Source organism: Primulina tabacum, chromosome 3 (assembly GCF_025594145.1).
Source record: "Primulina tabacum isolate GXHZ01 chromosome 3, ASM2559414v2, whole genome shotgun sequence".
NCBI lineage: Eukaryota > Viridiplantae > Streptophyta > Magnoliopsida > Lamiales > Gesneriaceae > Primulina > Primulina tabacum.
Window position 1 is genome coordinate 6,784,875 of NC_134552.1, and position 26,462 is coordinate 6,811,336.

General features: G+C 36.0%; 4 protein-coding genes and 1 pseudogene across 8 annotated transcripts; 2 read left to right on the forward strand and 3 right to left on the reverse strand.

Annotated features, from left to right (window-relative positions):
• The first annotated feature begins 4,049 nt into the window (after window positions 1–4,049).
• Window positions 4,050–5,062, forward strand: LOC142538339 (homeobox-leucine zipper protein ATHB-40-like). Its single transcript, XM_075643682.1, has 3 exons — window positions 4,050–4,140; window positions 4,243–4,571; window positions 4,886–5,062. Exons 1-3 carry the CDS (start codon window positions 4,050–4,052, stop codon window positions 5,060–5,062), a joined length of 597 nt encoding a protein of 198 aa, XP_075499797.1.
• Window positions 5,063–6,127: 1,065 nt separating this feature from the next.
• LOC142538340 (rac-like GTP-binding protein ARAC1) lies at window positions 6,128–7,280 on the reverse strand (annotated as a pseudogene).
• Window positions 7,281–7,944: 664 nt separating this feature from the next.
• LOC142539696 (cell cycle checkpoint protein RAD17) lies at window positions 7,945–14,229 on the forward strand. Of its 2 annotated transcripts, none has more exons than XM_075645322.1 (12): window positions 7,945–8,045; window positions 8,167–8,399; window positions 9,336–9,393; window positions 9,874–9,953; window positions 10,038–10,085; window positions 11,309–11,365; window positions 11,546–11,648; window positions 11,842–12,149; window positions 12,230–12,728; window positions 13,048–13,246; window positions 13,324–13,384; window positions 13,801–14,229. In XM_075645322.1, the coding sequence occupies exons 2-12, from the start codon at window positions 8,196–8,198 to the stop codon at window positions 14,038–14,040; spliced, it is 1,857 nt and encodes a 618-aa protein (XP_075501437.1). In that variant the 5' UTR covers window positions 7,945–8,045; window positions 8,167–8,195; the 3' UTR covers window positions 14,041–14,229. The 2 variants fall into 2 exon arrangements, with proteins under 2 accessions (XP_075501437.1, XP_075501439.1); XM_075645324.1 differs by having other exon boundaries at window positions 7,951–8,399; window positions 11,842–12,010; window positions 12,101–12,149.
• A 236-nt stretch (window positions 14,230–14,465) lies between these two features.
• On the reverse strand, window positions 14,466–16,274 carry LOC142538895 (protein POLLENLESS 3-LIKE 2-like). The gene is made up of 4 exons (XM_075644186.1): window positions 16,006–16,274; window positions 15,702–15,914; window positions 15,455–15,610; window positions 14,466–15,359 (listed from the first exon to the last, which is right to left on the reverse strand). Exons 1-4 carry the CDS (start codon window positions 16,159–16,161, stop codon window positions 14,490–14,492), a joined length of 1,395 nt encoding a protein of 464 aa, XP_075500301.1. The 5' UTR covers window positions 16,162–16,274; the 3' UTR covers window positions 14,466–14,489.
• Window positions 16,275–20,645: 4,371 nt separating this feature from the next.
• On the reverse strand, window positions 20,646–25,025 carry LOC142539697 (MLO-like protein 4). Of its 4 annotated transcripts, none has more exons than XM_075645325.1 (15): window positions 24,758–25,025; window positions 24,590–24,647; window positions 24,156–24,388; window positions 23,882–23,998; window positions 23,701–23,791; window positions 23,497–23,603; window positions 22,875–22,949; window positions 22,651–22,736; window positions 22,293–22,342; window positions 22,153–22,193; window positions 21,882–22,055; window positions 21,725–21,760; window positions 21,473–21,540; window positions 21,306–21,366; window positions 20,646–21,111 (listed from the first exon to the last, which is right to left on the reverse strand). In XM_075645325.1, exons 1-15 carry the CDS (start codon window positions 24,866–24,868, stop codon window positions 20,791–20,793), a joined length of 1,629 nt encoding a protein of 542 aa, XP_075501440.1. In that variant the 5' UTR covers window positions 24,869–25,025; the 3' UTR covers window positions 20,646–20,790. The 4 variants fall into 4 exon arrangements, with proteins under 4 accessions (XP_075501440.1, XP_075501441.1, XP_075501442.1 ...); XM_075645326.1 differs by having other exon boundaries at window positions 23,713–23,791; window positions 24,758–25,024; XM_075645327.1 differs by lacking the exon at window positions 22,875–22,949.
• Between the last annotated feature and the right edge of the window lie 1,437 nt (window positions 25,026–26,462).

Genomic DNA, 26,462 nt, shown 5'->3' on the forward strand with positions numbered 1-26,462 from the left:
AGAAGATGACCGGCCACCGGCCAAACCCATACGTGGTTACATAAGCCCATTATTGTCATCGAGTAATGGCACACTGGGCCCCCTTTTTATTGCGAACGGAGCCCAATTAGATCTAATAATGGATCCAGTATCCAACCACAAGGGTTAACCTCTCTCTCAGGCCCAGTCGACTAACCCAATAAGAGCAATTTTGAGAATATTTATCTTACTTTCTATGTTAATTAATTAGTTTAGAACTCACATATTTCACTTATAGGATTAACATTGAACTCAATTATAAATAAAACGACAGAAAAATTTAATTTCGAAAATTATCAATTCTAGGACAAAAATTTGTGTGAGACGGTGTCGCATGTCGTATTTTGTGAGACAGATGTCTTAACTGGTCATCCATGAAAAATATTACTTTTTATGCTAAGAGTGTTATTTTTATTGTAAATATCGGTAGGATTGACCGATCTCACTGATAAAAACTTGTAAGACCATTTCACAGTATACTTGTTCCAATTCTAGATTTCTAGTGCCTGCATATCTCACTGTTATCAATAGGAATGGCCACGGGTGGGGTTTGGGGCGGGTTTTTCAAACTCGAGACATGAAACTAATGAAGCCTCCAATAGAATTCCAGTTTTATGCATGTGGATGTATTCCAAATGTTCCAGCCTTATTTCCCCACTCATCCCCTCCGAATCCAGGTCCGCAATCTGTCCCTCGGGGATTCCATTGAATCTGCCACAGCGACCCAATTCCCCCATCACACGGATAACTCTTTATGCCGGGGCATTTTTGGTAGCGGTGGTAACACGCTCGAACGCAAGCGCCAGAAGCACGTTGCCGGCTAAAATGGCTAGCGGAACACCGAATTTCTTGTGGTTGTTCGGCTTCCCTCGTCTCAAATCGCTTTGTCTATGCATAGCAAGTCGTCGTGATGGTGTGAATCATTTATAAGACGCAGTCTGCTGGCATGATCGCCGATTCATCCCCGCCTACTAGCTCGCATGCGGCGAGACAAAGCATTGGCCTGATCCTTTTGCCCCTGCAAGAAGCGATCGAGTACCTGATGGATTCACGGATTTTCGATGCCACCTGCAAGAAGCGAGTACCTTGTTTACTTGAATCGCCTTCTCGAGCATGTAGGATTCGAAATGAAACTCGTTTCGCTAGCCCTTTTGGTGTGGAGGGATGATATGGGAATGGGAGGAAAAAGCTGAGGAATTCTGAGTTGGTTTTGGGATCGGAAGATTGTTTTCGAGTTGATGAGGAAAGATAAAAGGATGTGATTCTGAACCAGAGATGTTTATTTAAAATAGTTAATAAGTTCTTTTAAAATAGTTAATAAGTAATAAGTTGTTTTAAGAATTTATAATTTGTGAGGTTTTATTTTAAAACTAAGTTGTTAAAATATTTGAATGAACTTATTTTAAACTTAAAAATGTTAATATATTTGATATTATAAGATCTTTTTATTGTCAAAATTATTAAAAAATATATATAATATTATGAGTTAATATTAATAGTTATATATATGTTAAAATAATTTTATAATTTTAATATTAGGATAATAAATCTATTTTATATCTATGTTTAAAAAATTGATGCTCTTTGAACAAAAAATCTAATATTATTTTAATATATATAAATAAAATGTTGATTAAAAAATTATATTTAATAATTTATCCAATAAAATCTTTAACACTTTTATTTTATATATATAATAATAAAATATAATATAACTATATTTTAAATTCAATAAAAAGCAAAATGATAAGTGGTGATTTAAGAAGTGGGGAAAAAGTGAAGATTTTAGAAGATATATAATTATATAATAGAGAATTGAAATATTAAAATAAAATTTTGTCAAAAAACTTATTTTGATAGTTTATAAGTTGTTTGTAACTTTTTTTATCAAACAAATTAGGAAAACTTACAAGCTCTAGATAAATTGTTGGCAAAAACCTGTGTGAGACAGTTTTACGGGTCGTATTTTGTGATACAGATATCTTATTTAGGTCATCTATGAAAAAATATTATTTTTTATGCTAAGAAAATTACTTTTTATTGTTAATATCGGTAAGATTGACTCGTCTTTTTATCTTGCAAATTAATTTCATTTACGTACATCTATCTACAAAAATGATTACTCTAAATTGTTTAGCGAGTTCTAATAATCTCTTCTTATCTTGCAAATTAGTTTCATGTACGTACGTCTGTCTACAAAAAATGATTACTCAAAATTAGGGATGACAATGGGTAGGGTATGTGTCGGATTTCATACATCCATCCCCATATCCATTTATTAAATTCATCCTCATACCCATTGGATATTGAATTTCATCCTCATCTCCATACCCATCGGATTATCGGATACTCATACCCTACCCAAATACCATATTATCATATACAATTGAATTTTTTCAAATTTAAATTGTTTCATTGAAGTCATGAATATTTAAAAAATTATTTAAATGAACAATAAGAAAAATTATTAATGATAAAAATTTGCAAAATAAACTTTATAGAAAAAATAACAAAATATTAAAAATAGTTTATATTAGTTGAACAAAATTACTTGGATTTGAGAAGATGAATATTTAATAAATATAATTTATATATATAGATATATATATATATATATATATATATATATATTAATTTAAACGGGTATTCGGGTCGGGTGTGGGTCGGATTATATCAAACTCGTCTCCATACCCAAACCCGAAAATCCCCATACCCAATTATCCAATTATTTAATCGGGTCTAAAAATTTCTCCATACCCTCTTCTATTCAGGTCGGATATCGGATCTTCCAACGGATTCGGAGGAAATTGCCATCCCTACTCAAAATTGTTTAATGAGTTCTAATAATCTCTTATAAATCGTTTGGAACATCCTTTCTCATTCTCGTTCATACGATGAATGAGAACGACTAGTGTTCGGATCACACAAGAATCCAAGCAACGCACTTTCCATTTCTTGCATACCCCATCAAATCAATCACGTTTTCACCGAATTAATTATTCCATCTTTTCGAGGGGCATCTCAGACATAAAGTCATACTATCAAAACACATAATAATCGTAGAGTCATTTATTTTTTATATCAAAATTATATAATTTCAAAACATACCAACAAATCAACCGATACATAATAATGAAATATGATTTGTGGGAATTGTTTTATTTGTAATTTTTAAACATGAGACTTAAAAAATAAAAATGATAAAAATTTTATTCTATTTTTAAATATAGATCGAAAAAAATTAAAATTTAAAAATAACAACTTAAAAAAAAAATAGATGGGGCTGGAGCCCACACTAACCCAAGGGTGGCTCCGCCCCTGACCAAACATATCTCGATAATATGCGAGAATAATTAATGATTACAATGATTTGGGTTTGGTTACGATTCTATATCTTTTTTCATCGTCTTCCTTTATTATATTATTCAATCATCCCTGTCCGATATTCGATATCATTTTCATTCCCATACCAGTAAAAGGATTTGAAATTCATATCTTATCCAAATATAATATCACCACATATAATTGCATTTTCTCAAATTTGAATTACTTTATGTGAACAATGAATATTTATTAAATTGTTGAGAACAATAAAAAAAATTATAAAAATTAACAAATTAAACATTATAGAAAAATAACAAAACATTGAAACAAGTAATGATAACATAATTATCCAACAAAAACTACACAAACTTTATACTAATAATTTTTTTCTTCTCACCCAATTAATATCATTCAACAAAACATATTAGAATTAACACGTAGGCGATATATTTATTCGAGTCAGATACAAGTAGGATTCTTTAATCCTATATCTGATTTTTCATCGAGTTGAGGAAGAAATCATCATCTAGTTAATCATAAATGGCGTTATTGGCAATCCCATCAATACCAAGACCCAAATCCAAGCATCTGGCTGTATAAATTGAAGTCATTCAATTCACTCTCTCATTTCCAAGGTCTTTTCAATATTCCTACTGCACAAAAACATACACACAAGAGATCAAAACGAGACAGGAAAATCAAAGGTGATGAACCCTCCAGAGTATGATCCTCGAATGCTACTCGACATTTCTCGGTTCTATTCATCTGAAACTTACCGCCGAATTCTACCAGAACAAGGTCAGGAAAATGCTTTTTTTTCACAAGTTTCAAGATATAGATCATCAGATATATGCATACATATTTTCTGTAGTTACATCATGTGTGTGCGCGTGTGTTTAGGGAAGGAAAATATGGTGAATGCGCGGCGGAGACGTAAGAAGAGCAAGAATATCGATGGAGAAAATGGTGGGGTGATGATGTTGAGGAAGACGAAGCTGAACCAAGAGCAAGTGAATGTTTTCGAGAAGAATTTTGGAAGTGAGCATAAACTGGACTCGGAGAGGAAGGATAGACTGGCGACGGAACTGGGGCTGCAGCCACGTCAGGTGGCGGTGTGGTTTCAGAACCGCCGGGCCAAGTGGAAGAGCCAAAAGCTGGAGGAGGAATATTCCAAGCTCAAGTCCCAACATGAGTCCGCCCTCGTAGAAAAATGCTGCCTTGAAACTGAGGTATTTTTCTCAGGAAAAAAAAGGAAAAGAAATTTCTTTAGTTCTTGAAATATAACATCGGCACCAAATTGCGGCGATATATATATATATATATATATATAACGTAAAACCCAGAAAAAGAAGTAGCATTTATTGGTTTGTTTGCACTCTCAATTATTTATAGAATTTCATCTACTAAATTTTCGATGAGGTCAATCAGGGAGACAAAAACTAAATATAATTTATATTTCACATAAATTTTAGACATGAGACGTTATCGACACATTTCGACACATTTTTGTAATATTGACGACGAATTGTGCGACGTGTGACAGCTTCTGAAGCTTAAAGAACAACTAAATGAAGCAGACAAGGAGATACAGAGGTTATCAAGCAATAGTCCAACTTCATCCTTCTCAGTGGAAGCCATGGATCCATCTTGTCTTGGGGAATTCGGAACACACGGATTAGAAAGCGTGTGTTACTTGCCAACCAACGATTGTGTGATGTAAGATTGTAAATTAAATATAATTAATGGAACTTACTTTGTACATTTTGTCGTGATTCTTAATCCGCAAAAACTTGAGTGATACGGTCTCACGAGTCGTATTTTGTAAGACGAATATCTTATTTGGGTCATCCATAAAAAAATATTACTTTTTTGCTAAGAGTATTATTTTTTGTTATGAATATTGGTAGGGTTCACCCGTCTCACATATAAAGATTTGTGAGACCGTTTTACAAGAAACTTACTATTTTTAATTAGAACGCTTTTATTAATTTCGAGTACTGCTCGAATAAAAAATATATAAACAAGCATGCATATAATTTGTCAATGATGTTACAAATTAAGCCCAAAAATGAGAAATCAGAGGTAGCTAATCAATATAATTAACACTAATTTAAATTTGGTTTTTTACTAGTACCCGCAAAACCACTATATTTTTCTGTGTTTATTGAATAAAAGCTTGAGCAAAATGCAAAGTCTATAAATCACGTCGATACAACGTACTCGACCGAGAAAGTTTTAGTAACGTGACCATTTAAAACTATGTTCACTTGCTATACTAATTCGGACAGATAAATTAGCACTTCATTTGAATGAACTCCACCAACGTGTAGAACAAAATGTTAACTTTTATATGTAAATGGTAATTTTAGTTACGTGAATTGGTCTATTTTCGGCCCCTATATTTGCAAAATGAACTAGAATTCTTGGTTCCCATCCAACATATACATGTTACAGAACGTGAAAAAAAAAAAAAAAAAAAAAAACAGAGAATCTGAGATCCATCTTTGTTCGGTGAGCCAAGTAATTCAACGCCACGTCACAAACAACCAAACCGGAAAACAAACTCATCCAAAATTTTCATATTACACACTAAGGAGTAAGGGCCTATGAATCATCCAAAGCAGCATCAACTTAGAAAAAATATGAAGGAACGAGTGGACTAACCTTTCGGGTTTCTCGGTGTACCAATTTCGAATAAAATCAGAGTGAATCAGGGGTCATCATTTCACTGCCGTAGCGTGCGAACCCAGATTCTTTGACTCCCCATGAGGGCTCGAATCTCACTCCTACAGCTGATCACAATATTGAACAGGCCATTTGAGAATTTCCCTTGTTTTTCTTTTGATTGGGTGGCTGCAGGACGACTTTTGTGATAACAGCAAATACTCCTTTGACATTTTGCAACAAGAATATCTTGCAAAATGAATATAAAAAAATGAGCCAAAATCAAAATAAAGAACACAATCCACCTGAAGTCCTCGTAAACAAGAAAAAAGTCTCATCTCATACAAACCTGTTGTGTTTTTGAACTACATTCAATATATGAAGGTGCCCCCAATCCTCTTTTTCAACCCCTCACCCTAAAATCTGATAGTTGGATGTCAAGAAATCAAAGGAAAACACATGTTATTCCCATACAAATATGAATATTGAAAAAACAGAATAAAAACACAAGATTGATAACAATATAATTGAGGTAGAGAGGAGAGAATCACCTGGGCTGTAGTAATTGGTACAACACATGGATGATCAATGAAGAATTGTTTGGCATCCCGGAGATCTAAGTCCTTCAATTATCGAGTTACAGAACATAAGCTATCTCACACTGCAATTACTCTTTATAGCATTTATTTTTGGTATTGTCTATGGAGCTGATGGTGGTAGAAGAGATTGAAATATACGAAAGGATAGAGCACAATGACTGGAAGCAACTTTTATTGATCTCAACGATAGAGACCACCAATTCAAAGAACTGGGAAGATTACTACAACCAACATCTTACCAAGTTTTGTGCCAACTAGAACTACTGGGACACCAGGGGCACAATGCTTCAATTCAAGAATCCACTGTAAAAAGAGAGTCCACGAAAATTCATCAACATAGAAAGACCGACGAAAGCACAAAGTAGGAAATTGAAAGGAGAAAAAAGAGATTCTTTAAAAGTCACCACTCCTTGCCTTTTTGGAAACATTCTTGAAGCTAGCTTTTGCTGATGAGAGAAAAGGCCAAAATGAAAACATCAGCTCCCAGAGAACTCAGAGGTCTCAATCTGTTATAATCCTCCTGTCCTGTTTCCAAAAACAAAAAGTAAACATTTGATTTCAGATATTATAGTACCAATTACATGCAGTATCCAACATGCCTAGATTAACAGTGGCACCATTCACAACCACGTTTGCACTGAAATTATCAATTATAGGCACATAATCTTGTTTCATCAAAAAATCAAACCAACATAAGGGGAAGCCAATATCATTCCAGGGGAAAAGAGAAGTAGCGTAACATCAAAAATCATATATTCTAGTTACCAGTGGCGGAGCCAGGTTTTTTTCCTACCCAGACTAGAATTTTCTAAACTATCATTGAGATAATAATGACAAATAGAGCCCGGACTACCGGAAAATAAGACAAAATTTTAAGTATAAAATACCGAAAAAAACAAGTCACTCGGACTATTGCCCGGATCATGATCCGAGACCGTAATTAGCACGGGCGGAGCCACACATGATTGTATCCACATGATAACTAGTCTTTTAGGAGCACATTCTAATCCTAAGCGATTCAACTTATTCAACCAAAACGATATGACGCAAACGATATCTTTGTAATGTCATTGATGAAAAAAATCTCAAATTATGACAATATCTTAAAAATAGTAGGTCCTATCTTTTTCAAATTGGGTTCATACAAACTTTTTTTTAATTATAATTGATACAAAAATTATAATATCAATATTTTTAAATTTTATTATCTTGTATTATTTTGCTAAGTAAAAAGAATATGTCAAATCAAGTTATTGTATAAAAAATAAATAAAAATAAAAATGCAGTTCTTAAATTTAGTATATAAGAGGCCAGACAGGCATGACACCTTAGAAATCATCAATTATTACAATTTCTGTTTCGCTATGCGGCGGATTCCAATAAGCACCCGCGCTTTTTCAAAACCTGGAGCGGAGAGTGTCACAAAATCGCTCGCCTAGGGTTTCAAAAATCCTCTAATGCTCCCTCCTTCCGATTTCGCAATCTCTTGTATTTTTCTTTGTTTCTATGAGTTTCCAAGTCGAAGGAAAGCTTAATTTATTTTTTTCCCTTCTGTAAACAGTATAATATTAAATTCGGAGTTGGTTTTTAATGGGCAAAGGAAAAAGGAAGCCAACAATTGTCATTTCATCATCCGATGACGATGAAGAAGACAAAAATGCCTTATTGAAAGCCAGTCTCAGATCTTCAGCTTCAACACCCACGCGGAAGAACTCGAAAAAGCTTAAGAGGGTTTCACTCTCCAGTTCGTGTCCGCGGTCGTTACGAAATCCAGAGTTAAATGGCTTCGATGAGGTAATTGATCATGCATTTAAATTGGGGAGGAACTTTTGTAATGTGTGTTATAATTATAACTTCAAAATGCAGTTTCATCAGCACGACCTTGTCGAGGCTTATCATAGTTTAAAATATGAATGCTAACTTTAATTATAAATATCAGAAGCTATCCATATTCCTTCTTTATCGTAATTTACAAGGTGTCGGTGATTCCGAAAGACTTCTGAGAAAGTGATAGCCTCGTGAAAGAAAACCATCTTGAAGATGATACAAAAATTCGACAATTAATGAAAGGCAAGGGGGACTGAAATTTTGCAAAGTTTCAGTTAGATTAGTGATTAAATATGCCACAAGGTTTGGTTGGAGTCAGTCAATGCATCAGATCCAGATAGGTTAGCGACTTTGTCTACCACAATGACTTGGTGGGAGCCAGCACATGACATTTAAATAAGAAATATACGATACAGTTTTGGCATTATGTATTGGATGCGCAAGCAATTGAGGCCGAAGCTAGTATTTTATGATGAGCTTTTCTCATGAGCTAAGGGCCTAATGTTGTTGCATTTGGTGAGGAATGACGATGCTATAGATGGGTATTATAGCAATTTCGGTAAAATGGTTCATGTTCTCATTAAAGGATGGATTAAGGTGCATGTACCTAACAATTATAATGGAGTGAAAACCGTCTAGAGTAGGTCGTTGTACGTGTCAGCTTTTTAAGGCCTGAGCAATATTGGATCTCACATCGATTTTGCAAGTAAATCTGAAGTGTCTAATAAGCTATAGGGGATAATCCACCTACAATGCTAGTGTTTTGGATTCTGGGCTTCACTGTTGGGTTATGACTGATTGCATAGCTGCGTGAAAAATTCTATCTTTTGTTTTTACTCATTCTTTCATCATCGAAACTATACTCCAGAGTTCAGTATTCACGTCGAGGTACTGTTAAATCAGGTCAAGCGCTTTTGCGAGGAATTTGACCAAGGGTTCGCACAGTTCAAGGTATCATCTGGTATGATATTTTTAAAGATTTTAATTTTGAGATATTCTTTCTTTGCCTTTAATAAAGCAAGAATGATTTTTATGCTTAAATATTTTTTTGGAGGTCTAAACCTTCCCCTGTTGTTTATAATTTTTGATACTATTTGTGTAATAAAATTTGATTAACCCTTGATTTAATTTGTTTGCTGTACAATTATTTCTTGTTCTTTATTTATTGTTTTACATGTTTCTTGTTGCGTGTTAACTGTACTGTCTGTACATTTCTTACTTCATGTAAATTTCTGCAAGATTGGCGTAATCACCTAAAATTCTTTCCTGGAAACTCTTAACTTGAAATATTTGAGTATGTTTGGAGATCATTTTCAAGACCTTATCATACCATTTTGTTCTGGTTCATATGTTAGATAGGCTCATTTCCTGCATTCTGTGGATGCAAAACTCCTGGCATTCATTTGTGGTTATTGGTCCATTTGAAATTGACACGACATAGGTTCTGGAAGGAACAAGGACCTGTGGGTTGACAAGTATAAGCCTATCTCTTTGAAGGAATTAGCAGTTCACAAGAAGAAGGTATTTACTCCTGAATCAAGTTTACCTTTACTCTTTCCATTGATAAATGATAGAATGCTTTATTTTTATTCCTTGCTTTTGCAGGTTGAAGAAGTTAAAGAGTGGTTCCAGGAGAGACTGAAAAATTCTATGGTATCTTTTTTTCCTCACTAAAAATACTAAAGCACATCACTTTGCCGATCCCTTCTTGGGTGCTGTCAGTTGACGGGTCTTTCATCCTAGTAACTTGGTGTGGATTTCGTCGATCATATAGAAGGTCTTATGCTAATTAGTTTATTGCTAATCACTTAATATACAGAAGCAAATAATTTAACAGAAAATTAATTTCATTGGAATTTTACTTAATGGTGGGTGATTATAGATAATGTCTTAACTTATTTCTCTGTACCATGTATTTGAGAGAGCAGTGAGCACGGTGAATGGCATGCGGTGATAAGAATGTTGAGTGTGTTGTGATTTCTTTTTACTGGAAAATGGAGGTGAAGATTACATGTTCTTCCTTGTAGTTGACCCATTATGCACGTAGATATCCCATCGAGCTGTTGACACTCGAGAAATGCTTAATTGAAACTGGCACATTTTCTTTTAGCCATTTTCCCTATTTGTTTCTGGCCAGTTTCTTAAAAGGTGGATATCCAAATGCCTGACAGATGCTACTGAGGATACTGTGTGATTTTTAGGTGTTCAGGACACAATAGTATTCCTTAAAATGTCTCAAAAGTATGAGAAATATCGAATGAGAGTTTTTATTCTGTGACCTGATGTTGATTAAACCCGTTGCCAATTACAACTTCTCAGAAAGTGGTTATTCACTTATTGATATTAATGTGTTACAATCTGAGTGTTTAGAAAGTGTAATCATTTCACATTCAAGGAACTATGGAGATAGGTATGACATAAAAAAACAGTATTGGCATTCTCTTGTGATAGTGCCTCATATAGTTGTTGAACAGCCTTATTTGTTCCTGTATTCCTAACGGCTGCACTCTCGGAATTATAAATTAAATTTAATCGATAACTTGACTACCAATTATGGAGCTTGCTGAACGCTGGATCATGCTTGAATCCTTAAACAGGAATCTTGTCAACTTAAATGTGTGTGGTTTTCTAGTTTTTTCCCGTGTCATTTCGTGATGTGTGGTGTCAATATGTGGACTGCTAATACACTATATTTTTAGTTACATACATTAGTGATTAGTGGTAATTATGTAATATGTCGCCCCGGTGACAATATCTAAGAATCTAACAAAAATCATGTTATATTATGATTTACATCTGGTAAATCATCAACTTAGGTTATTTTTCCCATTGTTATATTATTATATTAACTTTAACCTTGTCTCGACTCTTTGCAGAATAGTTTGCATAGTAATCTACTCCTCATATCAGGGCAAGCCGGAGTCGGAAAATCTGTATGTTACTGTTCTTCTACAATTTTTATGTTCAGCTACGAGGAGCACTATAAAATAATGATTTTTAATTTGTGCTATGTGACAGTTTTGATCGCATTAGATGACTGCTCAACAGTATTATGTACAACATATCCTACATTATTTTCCGTAATTGATTAATTGGATAATTTCTTCTTGTAGGCGACTATCTATGCAGTTGCATCTCATCTTGGAGCTGACGTTTGGGAATGGAATACACCAACCCCCACCATATGGCAGGAACATCTTTATATTTCTAATTCAGGTACATGGTACAATGAGAAGTTTTGGCATCTGTTGGAGCCACCTAAAGCACTTAACCTTGTACATTTTATTATTGATTAATTAAACAGTCATGATTCATCTCCTGACGAGTTAAATTAAGTTTTTTGCAGGGTTTGTTTTTATTACTTTTTTCTACCTTTTTTTTCTTATTCAACTTTGGGATTATGAACTAGGGATACGATATATGTCAAAGCTGGATGAGTTTGATAGTTTTGTTGAAAAGATAAGGAAATATGGATTGGTTTCATCACCATTGGACAGGGTCTCTCAGAGATTATCAATACTCTTGATTGATGATCTTCCTGTTGTAAATGGGAAGGTCTCTTATGGAAGACTTCATAGGTGCTTGCATCTTCTTTTGCGATCAGTTCATATACCAACGGCTATATTGATCAACGACTATGTCAAATCTGACTCTGCAGAGCACCACAGGTACTGGGAAGAGCTACAGTCTTCTCTACAAAATGCCGGGGCTTATAAGGTTGCCTCTCTTACCTTGTCCTGTCAGAAACTATCCCTTGTAATTTATGGATTCTTCGTAAATATTATATTATCTTTCAGGTTACATTTAATCCGATCACTGTCAATTCCATCAGAAAAACACTTTCCAAAATATGCAGAGTGGAACAATTAGAAGCTAGTGATGAACAAATTGATCTAATTGCAAAAGCCAGTGGAGGGGATATAAGACATGCGATTACATCCTTACAGTATTTCGCTCTGCAACCACATTTAGTGCGTTCTTTATGTATTACAGAGAGGCTTTCAAGTTATCCAGAAGAGAAAGAATACGGCGATACTCATTTGGATGATTGTTTTTCTTTACCATTTGGAAAGGATGCAAATCTATCATTATTCCATGCTTTGGGAAAATTTTTGCACAACAAACGAGAATCTGAAAGTTCAGTTGCATCAGATATATCTGCGTTTGTAGATGGAGATGTGTTTCTTTTAAAGGAGAAATATGTCAGATGTCCTCTCAAAATGGATGCTCCAGAGTTGGTTCTTTCCCAGGCCCATGGGCAAGCAAGGGTTGTTGCTGATTTTCTACAAGAAAACGGTAATGTTTTCATCTATGAGCATGCTATTTTTCTACAGTGTGCTATGTATGAAGAATAACCTTTATCTTTATTGTTTGTGTTACCCTCTGACAAGTTTGCTGGTTGACATTTGCCTGGGCCCATAATTAAATTTTTACTTGTAAACTTGATAGCTGAAGGTGGGTGCTAGAGTAGGAGTTTTTTTGCATGAGAATCTTAATTTTTAATTTGAATTTATGTTAGGTAAAAGTACGTCTTAGTAGAACCAACTGGAAAAACTGGCTATGCGTTAATTTGGTGACATGTTACAATTTATTGCTGTATTTGTTTCCTTGACAGTTTTAGATTTTGTGGATGAGGAAGCAATTGAGGATGCAGCAGTTGTTACCGGATATTTGAGTGATACTGACTTACTTCTTGCACCAGTAGGCGGAACTTTGAGTCGGAACTTTGAAGTTGAAAATGTTGTACAATCTGCAGCTGCTTCGGTTGCAGTGCGTGGGGTGTTATTTGGGAACACTCATCCGGTGTCTTCTAGGTATATTTTTTTGCCACAGATATGTGGTTTTTTAGTTAACAGTTAGCTGGTGATTTTTCCCTACTCTGTTTATCCAGGTGGCATGCTATTCGCCGTCCAAAACTCTGGCAGGTCCAGCAGTCTCAGTGGCAAAATAAGGTGTTTTTCCCCTCGAGAAAGCCTCGTGTATTTTGAAAATCTATGAAAATAAATTCTGATGCAAGCGCTCTTCCATGTTTTGTCAAAACTTTGGATTAACTATGCCATGCTACTGTATGTTGGAGAGCTCCTTCTACCCTAATATTACCAGTTATTGGCTTCCTTAGGAATTGCTGGAAAATTGTTCTCTTGTTTCAACAACCTTCAGTTCTAAATTGGCATTCTACATTTTTATGGTAGCATCATTTCTTTTCAATTTTATTTACATTATGTGATCATGTTCACCAATTGGCTATTGCATTGCCCATCTCAAATTCATACATTTTTGTAATAAACTCTTTAATGATGATCTCTAGACTTGAGTAATTGACATCTTATTTTCCACACTGATCTCCTCTGTTATAATGCATTTGCAGTGTCAAATGGCGAATCTACAAGATGATCATAATACTGCCTACATAAAAAATCTTAATCTCTCAGTTTTTGCGACAGAGTTTAAATATGCTCTTACTAGGCTTGGACGTAGAGCGCAAGAAGATAACGAAGGCCACCATTTATTCAATGAAGTTAACATGGCGGAAGATGAATACTTTGATGCATCTACTTTGGGTTACCAATATAATGAGAATGAGGACGATGAAATAGAGGATTGGTGAAGTTTGATTAGCCTAGTAATTAGCCCTCGTTATCTTTCCAGAATCTGTAAATAGCTGTAATATTTCTTGCTTGCTTTTTGTTCAATAATATTGGTACTGATATGTTACCATATTGTGTCATTGGAGAAGAGCCAACAAAATTTTCTACCTTCAGATTCATGCCAAACTCACTGGTAAATTTAATTTTTACTGATGGAGTGCGTTTAAAGTCTGGATTTTTATCTCGTTGTACTCAATTTTACAACTTGAACGAAATCTTTTATATTTTTTAAAAAATTGCCTGGAGATTTGAGATGGGATCTTGTTTTATTATCATAAAAGCTAGCCAAGTAGGCAAAAATTCAAATTATTTTACTCCAAGAGTAGAGTTGAGGAGAACAAGTTCATCTCCAACTTAACATAAATTAGACAATTAAATAAACAAATAAAGTCAAAACCGAGTGCTGTGTTCAGGCCCTTGGACTCAAAGATGGTGTGATTTCTTGGAAAACTTTCAGCCTCTTGTCAACCTTTTTCTGAAGTACACCAGTATCATCAGACTTGCTTTCATTCGCTGTTTTAGCTCCATATTCCAAACCCAAAACCGCTGCAATTATTGCCTCCTCAAAGTCCTCGCAATCTGGTAAAAAATCTGCCCATTTCTCACTGCTTGTCTGTGGTGGGATGGTTGGCTGCTGCTTTCCCGTTTTTACTTCTGGCTCGGTCAGGGGCAATGTTGTCTTTTTCAGTGGGTTCGCCATGTTCCCGGACCTTGTTCTTTTAAGGGTCTCTGAAATGGGATATTTTGATGAACAGAAAAATGGTGATGCGGCAACATTAAGCGAATTGGTTTCAGCAGATAAAACGCCACATTTCCTGAAACCTTTTTGCCCTTGGGAATGAACCGTAGAGCTGATATTTGAATGGGTATTTTCATCAGCAAATTCTTCTTCAAGTATCAAAGAATTCTCTGTGGTGCTGTTCTCTTTGCAAGGCTGAGGCTGCCAGATGGTGGAGGAACCCAAGAATGCATCAAAAAGCCTCCTTTGCTCGACTCGGTCACCACCTTTCTTCATCGTCTCCGATTCTAGATCCAGTAACATTTGTTGGGCTCTCTCGTATGCCTTAAGATGAGAATCGACACCTCTGGGGCCATTGGTTCCTGCTGGTTTCACTCTCTGAAGAGTTTCTTTTGCCTCCACTATCCTCCCTTGCTTCATCAAGCAAATACCAAGATTACACATCTTGTTATTGTCTGGTGCAAGCAAAAGGGCTCTCCTATAGGCCTCCTCTGCCTCTACATAATTGTTTTGCTGCATCAGTGCCCACCCTAAGTTCCCCTACAATATTTCAAGATTTCAACATTTTCTGGTCTATTATCGATCCTGCCGAATCTTAACCAGAGAAATAAACATGTAATATTCATAATAATTACCAGCAATCTTGTGGCTTCCTGCTCCACAGAAACCTGGAATTTCTTGCCTTGCGACCTTGCAGTCTTAGTGCGCTTCCCGTTGAAGGCCATACCTTGTTGAATCAGATACAATTTGTGCCTCAAAAGTCCTATTTGGTCATCTATTCTTCCACATCTCTAGACATGAACAATCCGAACATATGTCAGAGGATTTTTGTCATTTTATTTCAACACATGTTATTACAAGTAGTAAAGAAATGAGATATACCTTGTAGAGGTCTAATAAGATATTGTCAAGAGATTCTTGAGCCTGATCCGAACACCTACTGCGCAAGGATTTAATAGCTTCAATGGCTTCCCCTGCCCTATTTTGCTGCTTCATCACAATGGCCATATCTTTTAGAGCACTATCCACTCTATCTCCAGCATTAATGGCTGACCAAAACAAGGGAATCGCCCTCTCAGGATCCTTATCCACAAGCTTGACAAACAACACCATATCAATACAATTCATTAAAACAATTAAAAAGATCCCGAAAATTAGGAAACTGGAAATGAAAATTAGAACATACTTGAACATTCTTGGCTCGGACATAAGGAGTATCGCCAACTGGGACCTTGTGGGTAATGTGGAATGATGCAGAACTGGTTCGGGAGATTCCGAGTGGCTTAGCAGGTGAACATGGAGCCGATTTTGTGTGTCGGAAACCTGGCTGCCCATTCCACATTTCTTGTATAATTTTTTATGTATCTGTTATCTAACCGAAGTGATGGAAGTTTCGTGGTGGGATCCCAATTGGGAGACTAAGACCTAGCGGAAGTATGCAGGAGCTTAAGAGACGGAGAGAGGGCAGAAGAGACGAAGCGAAGATATTTGTTTTGAATTTTCGGACCGTTGGAGTTTACCGTTTATCATAGCCGTTAGAATTTACATTTCCTACCCAATATTTCTTGTTAATTAAATTTTTCGCCATTATATATTTTTTAGTTTTCCATGCCTTTATTCCAGGGGATTTTTTTTTTTGGGTAGTCCAGTCCTTTCTGATTTTCTCTAGTATTTGTGGAGCACCATCTGATATCCATAAAATATTTATTAAAAATTTATCTTTAACGATTAACGTTCGACACCTACTAAGGACTTTTTACAGACAGTCTGAGCAGTAAGTTCAACCATAAAATACTTTGGTCCAAAACTATCGATGATAAATCAAATTAAAGATCTTTTTATTGGAGCACGACTTTTTGGGATTTCATCACATGAGAAGACTTGCTAACCAGATTAACACATAAACTAGCTAGATTTGTTGCTTCAATTCTTCATGATGTAATCTCAAATCTCGATAAATTCTGGTTTTCCTTCTTGTTACAAGAAGTTGTATTAAATGATTCTCGAAAGTAATATAATACTCTTTTTCTCAACAACAAAAAAAAAAAAAACCTTGATCCATTTTTTTGCTTTTGTTTCCTAATTCCTAAATCTCAAATTTTTTCTAGCTTATTTATTTATTTATTTTTATTTGTTTATCCTCTTTTTTCTTTCCATATTTTTAGGGTTTTGATTCTATAAAAAAAAATTGTAAGACTGTTCACAATCATCATCATCTAAAAGTTTGAATCAATATATATATCACATAATATTTCTTCGTAACATAACTAACAAATTATCTTGAAAATTTTTAAATTATTTTTTGTAAAGATATTTTAAGATTAAAAATAATTTTTTTATACTTTATCTTAAGAATTGAAAAGACTAAAATATCCTAACAAATTTTATTATATCTCAAATTATCCTTATGGGTACGGAATTTATATCGTTCTTAAACTATACTCTCATACACATTTTATATTCAGTTAAAATAATATATCCATCAAACTTTGGTAATAAGTTTTTCATTGAGGATAAAAGATAGAGATGCAATTTTCTTCAAGGCATGAGAGAGCTCAACAGTGTTATTAGGCAAAAGGTATGTGACGATAAATTTCATCTTTTTTTACCACATAAAAAAGAGAGAAAATCATCTTCTTGGATTTTTATTTTTATTTTTTGAGAATATCTTCTTGGAATTCTATCAATCTAAAAAGTTCAAAAATTATGTCTCAAGGATAGTGCCATGTTTTTCTTGCCATAGATTGTATTTGATACCCCATGAATGACCTATCAAGATCAGACTCAAACCGGGCTTTGGACCCCCGGCTCATCCGTAACCAAGGTAGGAGGCCCATGATGAATCTCAGGTACTCCTATAAATATAAAGTTTGAGAGCCTAATTATGGATTCACTATATTGATTCTTAGCAGCGTCTTTAGTTGATCTCTAATTTTATTCTCAATACCTTACTTGAGCGTCGGAGGGACTACGCTGGAACACCCTTTCGGCCCTCTTCTAACGGTCTCATTTGTGATTTCAGGCCTAAAGTAAATTTGAGTTCTGCATTCGGGCTAATCTCACCTACTGGAACCGAACCCTATATTTCTAATGAGTATGTGAAAAGCTTGAAATATGTAGGGTGAGGGTTCATAGGGTTAATAATTTTCCAACTAAAGTTGGAGCCTAGTAAAAGAGTGAGGTTGTGAAGGTGAAGATTGGAGCCTAGTCGATGAGCTTGAGATGGTGAGGGTGAAGTTTGGACCCTAGGTAGAGGTGCTCGAGATTGAGGTGCTTGAAGTATGGAAGGTGAGTGAAGTACTTGTTTCTCCTACATAAAGCTTAGTAGATGACATTGAAGACGAGGACGAGATGGGCGAAGGCGAGGCTACGAGGGAGAAGGCGAGGCAATGAGCGAGGGGCAAGGAGGCGAGGCAATGAGCGAGGGGCAAGGAGGCGAGGCTGTGAGGTGCTGGAGCGAGGGTTGAGGAGGCGAGGCTACGCCGATGGGTGAGGGTTGGGCGAGGCTAAGGCCAGGGTGCTAGGTCGAGGGCGAGGTTGTGAACGGAGGTGAGGTGAGACGAGGCGTGTGAGAACCGAAAATCTTGCAATAATGTAATTAAAATTTAAAAGGAAATTTTATTAGCATAAGATTCTTTTTATTGTATTAGAATAAGATGGCCATGTTGAAATCTTTATTGCCAAGCAAATTTCGAATTTTGGGGTAGGAAATATTACAAATTAGTATATCATACAAGATGCAAGGAAACAAGATAAAGAAAATCTCGGATATTCATATAAATCAAGGATTTATATCTCACGAATTAGGAAGAGAAATCATCAGCAATGACAAGGATATTTGGAGTCAATATTAGGAGATTTGACATGAATTTTTGGTATGATTTTAGTGCCAAATTTAGCTCCACCCTCCTCCCCTATAAATAGTCCATCAACCCCACTCATTCAACACACATAATTTCGAAATCCTAGAGCTGAAAAACTCGAAAATTCAGCAACTCTCCCTAGCCAAAATACTGCACAAAAATCGTCCCGAAAATCGTCAAAGAAATCGAGCCGGAGCGCTACCCGGACGAGGAGCGCGAAGTGATCCAAACCAAGCCGTTCACTCCACGTTTTTTTAAGTACATCCAAACACTGTAAGTGGGCTGTTTTAAATTTTGTTTTATGCACATGAAAATTTCGGTTTTCTGGTTTAAAAATACGGTCGAGTACCGTCGTTTTGTCTATACGTTTTTACGAAAGTTATTACGTTTATGTTTGACACTGTGAGGATTCCCTGAAAATGGGTGGAATTCCAACATATGGCCCTTAACAGTGGGATATAACTGTTTTATGGCCTCGCCCCCTTAGAGGATTAAAACTTAGGGACTGACGTCAGTAAACCGTTAAAGGTGAAAAATCGCAGTGTTATTATGTTATGAAATTTACGTTACGTTTATGAAAAGCATGATGTACGTTTATGATATGTTTTGAAAATGTTATTAAATTGGTTATGTTGTGTTCAAAGTCCCCCATTTACTGAGTATTCCCAAAATACCCACCCCCCTTACAACCCTTCCCAGATAAGTCCGAAGAACAGGTTGAGGAAGAGGAGTCCGAACAGTTCTGGAGATGGTGATTCACGAGACCAGTAGTAGTTATGTTCGAATTTATGATTTAATAATTGTAAGACGCTTCCGCATTATTTACTATTTCGTTGGATTTCGTTATTGTAAAGACAATGTTTATTTCGTGAAAATTATGATATATAAACTGGTTCGGTTTATACTGTGCTACGAAAGACTTGTTGTTTCGATTGTGTGATTGTTAAACAATGCCGGTGTCAATCCCGAGTTTCGGGGCGTGACAAGGCGAGGCGAGACGAGGCGACACGTGGTCTCGGACGAGTGTGGAGTGAAGGCGAGGGCGAGGGCGAGGCGCGGATTGGAGGGAGGAGAAGCTGAAGGCCGAGACGAGAGGCAAGACAGGTGAGCGGGAGTGCGAGACAGGAGAGGGGAAGGCGAGAGGCGAGGCGTGTAGTGGGCGAGGGAGGAGCTGCGAGGTTGCATGAGGCAATATGTCGAACAAGTGGGGGGCAGGTGTGGGCGAGGCGAGGCGAGAGGTGAGGCTGCGATGGCATGGGTGAGGGGCTGGCGAGGGCAAGCGCGTTAGGGGCTAATTGATGGACGTCGTGTCTAGGGATATGGGAAGATAATTCAACTCATAACATTTTTTTTCCAAAGTTTTTTGAGACTGATGGACAGCAGAGGAAGAATGCATGACTCACATATGGTAAGCCAAAGTCAGTGCAATTAATCGAACTTCGAACCTGTGATTCAGTTAAACTTGGGAGGGGGAGACTCATGATACCCCATGAATGAGCTCATCAAGATCAGGCTCAAACTGGGCTTTGGACCTTTAGCCCATCCCTAACCAAGATAAGATGCTCATGATAGATTTCAAGTACTCTCCTATAAATACCAAGTTTGAGAGTCTAATTATAGATTCACTATATTGATTCTTAGTAGCGTCCTTAGCTGCTATCTCATTTTATTGTCAATACCTGACTTGAGCGTCAGAGAGGCTACTCCGAGACACCATCACAGCCCTTTTATAACGATCTCCTTTGTGATTTCAGACCTAGAGTAAATTCGAGGTCTGTATTCGGATTAGTCTCACTTACTAGAACCGAATCCTATATTTCTAGTGAAAATCAATATTCATTCAATCAATTGCATTTTGTTACACCAACTTTTCACACTTTACATGGAAATCCTCTTGTCCAAAAAGGTTATTAATCCTCTATATATGTATAAAAATTTACTCTTTAGATGGAATTCATTCCTCTTGTTCAAAAAGGCCATTGATCCTCAATATATTGTATAGCAATTCATTAGTACTCTATTTCATAATATCAGTTGTTTCTCATAAAATCTCATGCAAAGGACTAATCTAAATTCATCAAATGGTGTTCACTAATTTACTGTCCTCTTTAACCATAATCTTTATTGAGAGGTGAAGACATAAGCAACTCCCGAAGCGTATGATTGTGGAGAGATAATATTTCATTGGGTCTGAAGTGTTCCACCGGCGGATTCTGATCTGATTCCATGTGACCTTCACAACAAATCAAGGTATGATCATCATGATTTACTTCTTCGCCATCCACTATGGAGTCTAATGACGTGGTCAATGCTGTCCCTTTCAGCCCTCTCGAAGTTGATTCTTGTTTAGCTCTCACCCTTTTTCGCCAGCCATGAAGAGATCGCCTCACATTTTCAGAAACGATGGTTTTCTTGTATTTAGAGCCCATCTGTAGCCAAAAGCTGATAACTATTCTAGGATCTAGTGAATATTGTTATCCAAAAATTATAATTGATGATAACGATGTGCATAGCAAATGTCATGTTTGGATTGTTTGCTAGCTAGGGAACCCCACCTCTTCAACAATACAAAACAGAAATTGTAGCATAAATTACTATTAGAGGACATCTGTGTTTTATTTACCTGAGTAACAATGACGTAGAGTGGAAAAGTGACAAAGCTGCACCAGAACTGGGAGACAATCCTGCATACAAGTCGATTAAATCTATGAGTATTGTTTAAACTTGACAAAGTTCCTGACATGATATCCAACTCATGGTGGTATATGTTTCAGATTAAATGGTTGATACCCAAATGTCAGCTGAATTATCAAGAACATTTGACTTCCCGTGAAACACGATGCCCCTCTTATTTCCCACTGAAAAAAAGAAAACAGGATGAAGTTAGTAGTCAAGGGATTGAAGCCTCAGATCGCTAGCCATTATGGTTAATTCGGCAGTAGAATAAGGTAATCATGAGGGCGAAAATCACATTTTTACATAAGACGTGAAAATTGCCATTGTTGACAGAAAAGGGATCTAGTGAAGTTAGAAAGTTCTTACCAAAGACCATACAAAAGTTGCCATCTCGAATGCATTCTGCAACACCATAAAGAAATGAAGTGACTTTCTCTTTTTTCCATTTAAAGTAGGAAAAAATTATGCAAGTTCTTGTTGAACTGAAGATTTTAAGTCACCAAAAAGCCTTTTTAGGTGTAACCTGGAAGGATACAAACTGTATCAGGCGTAGCAGAAGCCGAGGTTTCCCAAACCAGAACAATTCATCCCTCAGGTTGAATTGATCAAATGATCCTGTCCGTTGACTCGAGTCCATGATTTCAACAGCCAACTTTACAACTATGCGGTGCAGTTTCGTTCCAATCAGGAGTATCAACTTGCCAAGAATAATTGAGACAATAGATAAACAGACAAATATATGTGGTAAAAGAAATTAAAAATATGTACAACAGACACAAAAAGTTGCTGCTTACAATTACTGGTATGAATGAAACCCAGAAATAGATATTAGTTCCTAAGGCCAAAAAGAGAAATACATATCATCGAGGTTTGTTTAAATAACAGAAGAGAAAGAAATAGAATTCAGTCTGATTTGACGGGAAATAAATGTTACCATGAAAACCAAGAATAATGCAGGAAATAGCAAATATCCAGAGAGGGACACTGCAATAAAAACATGGACGATCAGAAATTTAATTTCACACACATTACAACCATGGAGTTTTGCTAGAAACTAGAATGGAGCTCGGTGTACCATTTGACGAAGTTTCTTATGTATAAAAATAAATATAACCTTGAAAGAGTAGGTTTCCTTCTTTCTAAAAGAATCCATATATATCTTTCCTTCCACACATTATCTCCTCAGTTACAACTTAAACAACAATGTGTTACACTTTCTTAAGGAATTCAAAAATAAATCTTGATGTATATCGTACTTTTTCGGAGTTTTGAGAGCCACAGTGTTGCAGTACCTGATTCCAACAATATCTCGAAACTCTTCCTCCATACTTCGTAGCATGTAATTATGGAAATCATATGTTAAAGGTAGTTGATGAGTCTGCAATATGTACAGAAATAAAATAATGATTTCACACTTCATTCGAGGACTTTCATAGTAAAATTCTCAAAGTCAAGCAAACATTAGCAACAACCTGATCAGTATTTGTAAGAAGACAAAAGGAAGCAACGTACTCACAGTGATAAATCCTAGTCGCAAAGCCTTATAATCTGTTTGATTAATTGAACTCCAAAACTGGCGGCTGAAACAGAGCTAAATATAAAAAGGGCTTTGCCCGTGAATTCCAGAAGTTTAAAATTCATATCTGACACATGCATCTAGTTAAATAAAGGAAGCTAATTTATGTGCTATGATAATAGAAATGCTTGAGATGGACCCAATCGTTTCAATAATATTGACTATCAAAGTTGGGAAAACTTAATGAAACATATGCCTTACACTAGACTGAGGCGATTCTTTTGGACTATCCATTGTATTACGCGCATTTTTTTATCTTCGTTCAGCATTACGGAGTTAGTGGTACTAGCAATCAATAGGCGAGTTTCTTGAAAACCTTATAAGAGGTCTATGTAAAATGTATAGGGCAAGCAATCCTAATTTGTAATTCGAGCATGCTCTTGTAATTGGTTTATTTAAGAGATTTTAGTTTAGTATTATCCTTCACCAATAAACAGATACAGGTTCCACCTTAATCCACATCAGGTCACCAGAGACGTCGCTCCAGAAATGGTAATGGAAACACCAAGAAATTTTAAAAGCTTCAAATTTACTATTAGAATAGTCATCTACAAGGGTATACCAGCCAAACAAGAACACTTTGATGACTCCAACGGTGAGAAGCTCGGTGATAGATGAAACTTGATGGACGATTAATTTGCGCTCCATTTGATGCACAATTTTGAGACTCTATATGGAATTTTGCATGAAAATGACACATTTGTTAGCTAAAAATCAGCTGAATTTGTTCCAAGAGAGAGAAACAATGAGGACATATCATAGTAACTGAATAAATCACCACTAGAATCGTTTGCACGTAATAGGCCCCGAAAAGCCATTGTCTTGGCATTATTTTCCCATGCTCTCCAGCTATAGATCTGCATTAATCCTCCGGCTTTTAGCCCGATGAATTATGAAATAGCACATGTTTATTCAGATATATAACTTAAATACAATGATATATTGACCTTGATCATGGCAAGTGCAACGGCCAAAAAACTGTACGAGATGTGCATAACAACCAAAACAAATAAGAGACGGTGAAGCTGCTCAAGGCTCTCATGTGACGCAAATGGTTGATGATCCTAGAACAAAATATCGCACACAAGGAAAAATATTCTCAGATGTTAATTATTATTTTCATATCATAGAACTCGAATTATGTCAATAAAGGGGCTTATGCTTCCACATTCATAACTAAAGAATCATAAGATGTCATAATTCAGAAACCAACAAAAATACCTCGGGGCAAAAATCTTTATGCAAGTCATCCAATAAGCTCCGCGGGATCGAGAAGCTAAAATTATTAGGCCTTGTATCAAGAGCATGGTTTACAAATGCTTGACGCTCGAGGTTATATTGAGGTGCACATGGATAGAACCGGCTGCTCACTGCTGATGATTTTACACAAATTTTTGGCACAAAAACTAACCAATGGCCCATCAGCAACGATAGAAGACCAAACACCATTAGCTCTGGTTGAATCCAACAAAAAGCTCAAACATTCAAATCATTAAAGCATCAAACAACACAAATAAATCAAAATGCAAAAGCCAAAGTGAACATCCATTGACAAGCAGAAAACGAATATAACGGAAGCGACATAAAATCAAGCGTGAAATATAATTTTGGTGCAAGATATCATCGAAAGAATATAAGCATATCATCGTTCTTACCTTCAGTAATTTTGTTCAGCGCAGCGAGAAGATGCTTCCTTTTAGTCCTATCCAACCACTGTAACCAAGAAAAAGAAAAAGAAAACAAAAATTTCCAAGCTTCAAAATCCCAAATGGGTTTCAAGAAATACAAAATATAAAAAAATACATTTATAAATCAAGATTAACCTTTCCAAATTTCTTCAAACCTCCATGAATGAAAAACCCAGTACCAACCAAAAGTGTAGTGACAGTGGCAACGGTCCATGTGGGCGTTTCAGCCAAGGATCTTCCGTCCATTTCCTTTGTCAAATGCAATAAAGCATTAAGATTTTGTTTCCTAGTTAACCTTTGATGCTGGAGCTAGCTAGCTACTTGTTGCCTCACTTTCTTTTTCATTAAATTAAAATCTTTTTCTTAGCAAGTGAGAAAGATAGTTGCTCATTGATTCCTAGAAGCTAGGAATATTATATTTTATGTAGATGTATATGTATATATGTGTGTGTATATATAAGCATATATGTATCAATGTATATTATATTAAGAACAATAAAACAGCTTTCACCTGCCAACAAATAGTGGGTTACATTGGGGCTATGAAGTAGGCAAGGAGAATTTGAGGATGGCCAACTCAAGGAGTTCAATAATAATAATAATAATAATAAATGATAATAAGTGAGGCTTAAAAAAAATATATAGATCGATCATTGAGTTAAATGAGTGTTGATCTGATAAACCAAATTCCCTAACTTGAATATTTGGACTACGTGATTACCTAAAACAAAAAAATGAAAGTTATAAAAAGTCAAAGTATGCTCTGACATATCGCTCAGAAGATTAATACAAAGTATATTTATTCAAAACCAAGAACCAAACCTGATATTTAAAGTGAGGGCATAACACTATTCTTGACAAAACCTTTGGGTCAACGTCCTAGATCGAGGGTCATCCCCTTAATTCGAGTAAGTCCAGTGCCCTAGGGATACTCCTGTTAATTGATCGTCCTTGCTGGACTACGATCTAACAACCAATCTCAAGGGTGTTGGATAGGCCTTTTTCACTAATCGTTAGTTATTTGGATCACATATTGATAACTGATAATCACACAGAGTCTACCTCAACCAAGATCCTTATTTCCTACTAAAAGCATAGCAAGTACATTCATTCCATTTCCTAAATTGACACATCACAACTTTTAGTAATATCATTTGTTGGCTTGAGATGCACACATGATCTCCTTAAAAGGGATCAACCTTAGCCTCCTCTTGGCCAGCTCTGAGCCTCAATCCCTTGTCTTGGGCTTAGCTCGCTCTTCTGAGCTTGTTAATTAAAAGTATATACAAGCATACAACAAGTTAAGTTTATTTATTATACAAGATCAAATGTAAAGTCTACAACACATGATCAACTTGCAAATTTATTCTATTTACAAACCATCTAACTAGTGTTCGTTTTCCATCAATACACGTCTAGGAATAACCACCAGTTTCACATCTAGGCCCGGATCACCACGCTAATCATCACTCGTTCAAGCTCTTCTCGGTACTGATCCTGTCCCACTTGTTGCCATGCACACATACAAACACGACAACAGCCGGAAACTCCGGTGAGAAAAAATCCCAGTATAAAACATGTATACATGTAATGCATAAGATCATATACAAAACATAAACCATGTATCAAGAACATGAATCATGATTTTATAACACATTAGTGAATACAGATAAAACTCTTGACTCGACTCCCATCTAAGTCTAGGGATCCCGGTGTGAATAAGACGTAACAAATCTCCCACCTACTCTCCCAATCGAGGTGGCGGTACGTCTTATTCTTAGACTTCGGTCCTTTCTGTATCGAACATCTACAATAGGAATCGATCTTCTCCTATGCAATT

Excerpts from the sequence above, each read along its gene's own strand:
- LOC142538339 (XM_075643682.1), top strand. The coding sequence starts at position 4,050 with ATGAACCCTCCAGAGTATGATCCTCGAATGCTACTCGACATTTCTCGG. Across the intron at positions 4,141-4,242 it reads CCGAATTCTACCAGAACAAG|GGAAGGAAAATATGGTGAAT; the intron begins GTCAGGAAAATG and ends GCGTGTGTTTAG. Across the intron at positions 4,572-4,885 it reads AATGCTGCCTTGAAACTGAG|CTTCTGAAGCTTAAAGAACA; the intron begins GTATTTTTCTCA and ends GACGTGTGACAG.
- LOC142539696 (XM_075645322.1), top strand. The coding sequence starts at position 8,196 with ATGGGCAAAGGAAAAAGGAAGCCAACAATTGTCATTTCATCATCCGAT. Across the intron at positions 9,954-10,037 it reads TAGCAGTTCACAAGAAGAAG|GTTGAAGAAGTTAAAGAGTG; the intron begins GTATTTACTCCT and ends TTGCTTTTGCAG. Across the intron at positions 11,649-11,841 it reads TCTTTATATTTCTAATTCAG|GGATACGATATATGTCAAAG; the intron begins GTACATGGTACA and ends ATTATGAACTAG.
- LOC142538895 (XM_075644186.1), bottom strand. The coding sequence starts at position 16,161 with ATGTGGAATGGGCAGCCAGGTTTCCGACACACAAAATCGGCTCCATGT. Across the intron at positions 15,915-16,005 it reads TCCGAGCCAAGAATGTTCAA|CTTGTGGATAAGGATCCTGA; the intron begins GTATGTTCTAAT and ends TTGTTTGTCAAG. Across the intron at positions 15,360-15,454 it reads AGGAAGCCACAAGATTGCTG|GGGAACTTAGGGTGGGCACT; the intron begins GTAATTATTATG and ends GAAATATTGTAG.
- LOC142539697 (XM_075645325.1), bottom strand. The coding sequence starts at position 24,868 with ATGGACGGAAGATCCTTGGCTGAAACGCCCACATGGACCGTTGCCACT. Across the intron at positions 24,389-24,589 it reads GCTGAACAAAATTACTGAAG|AGCTAATGGTGTTTGGTCTT; the intron begins GTAAGAACGATG and ends GGATTCAACCAG. Across the intron at positions 21,367-21,472 it reads ATAATTCAGCTGACATTTGG|GATTGTCTCCCAGTTCTGGT; the intron begins GTATCAACCATT and ends ACTTGTATGCAG.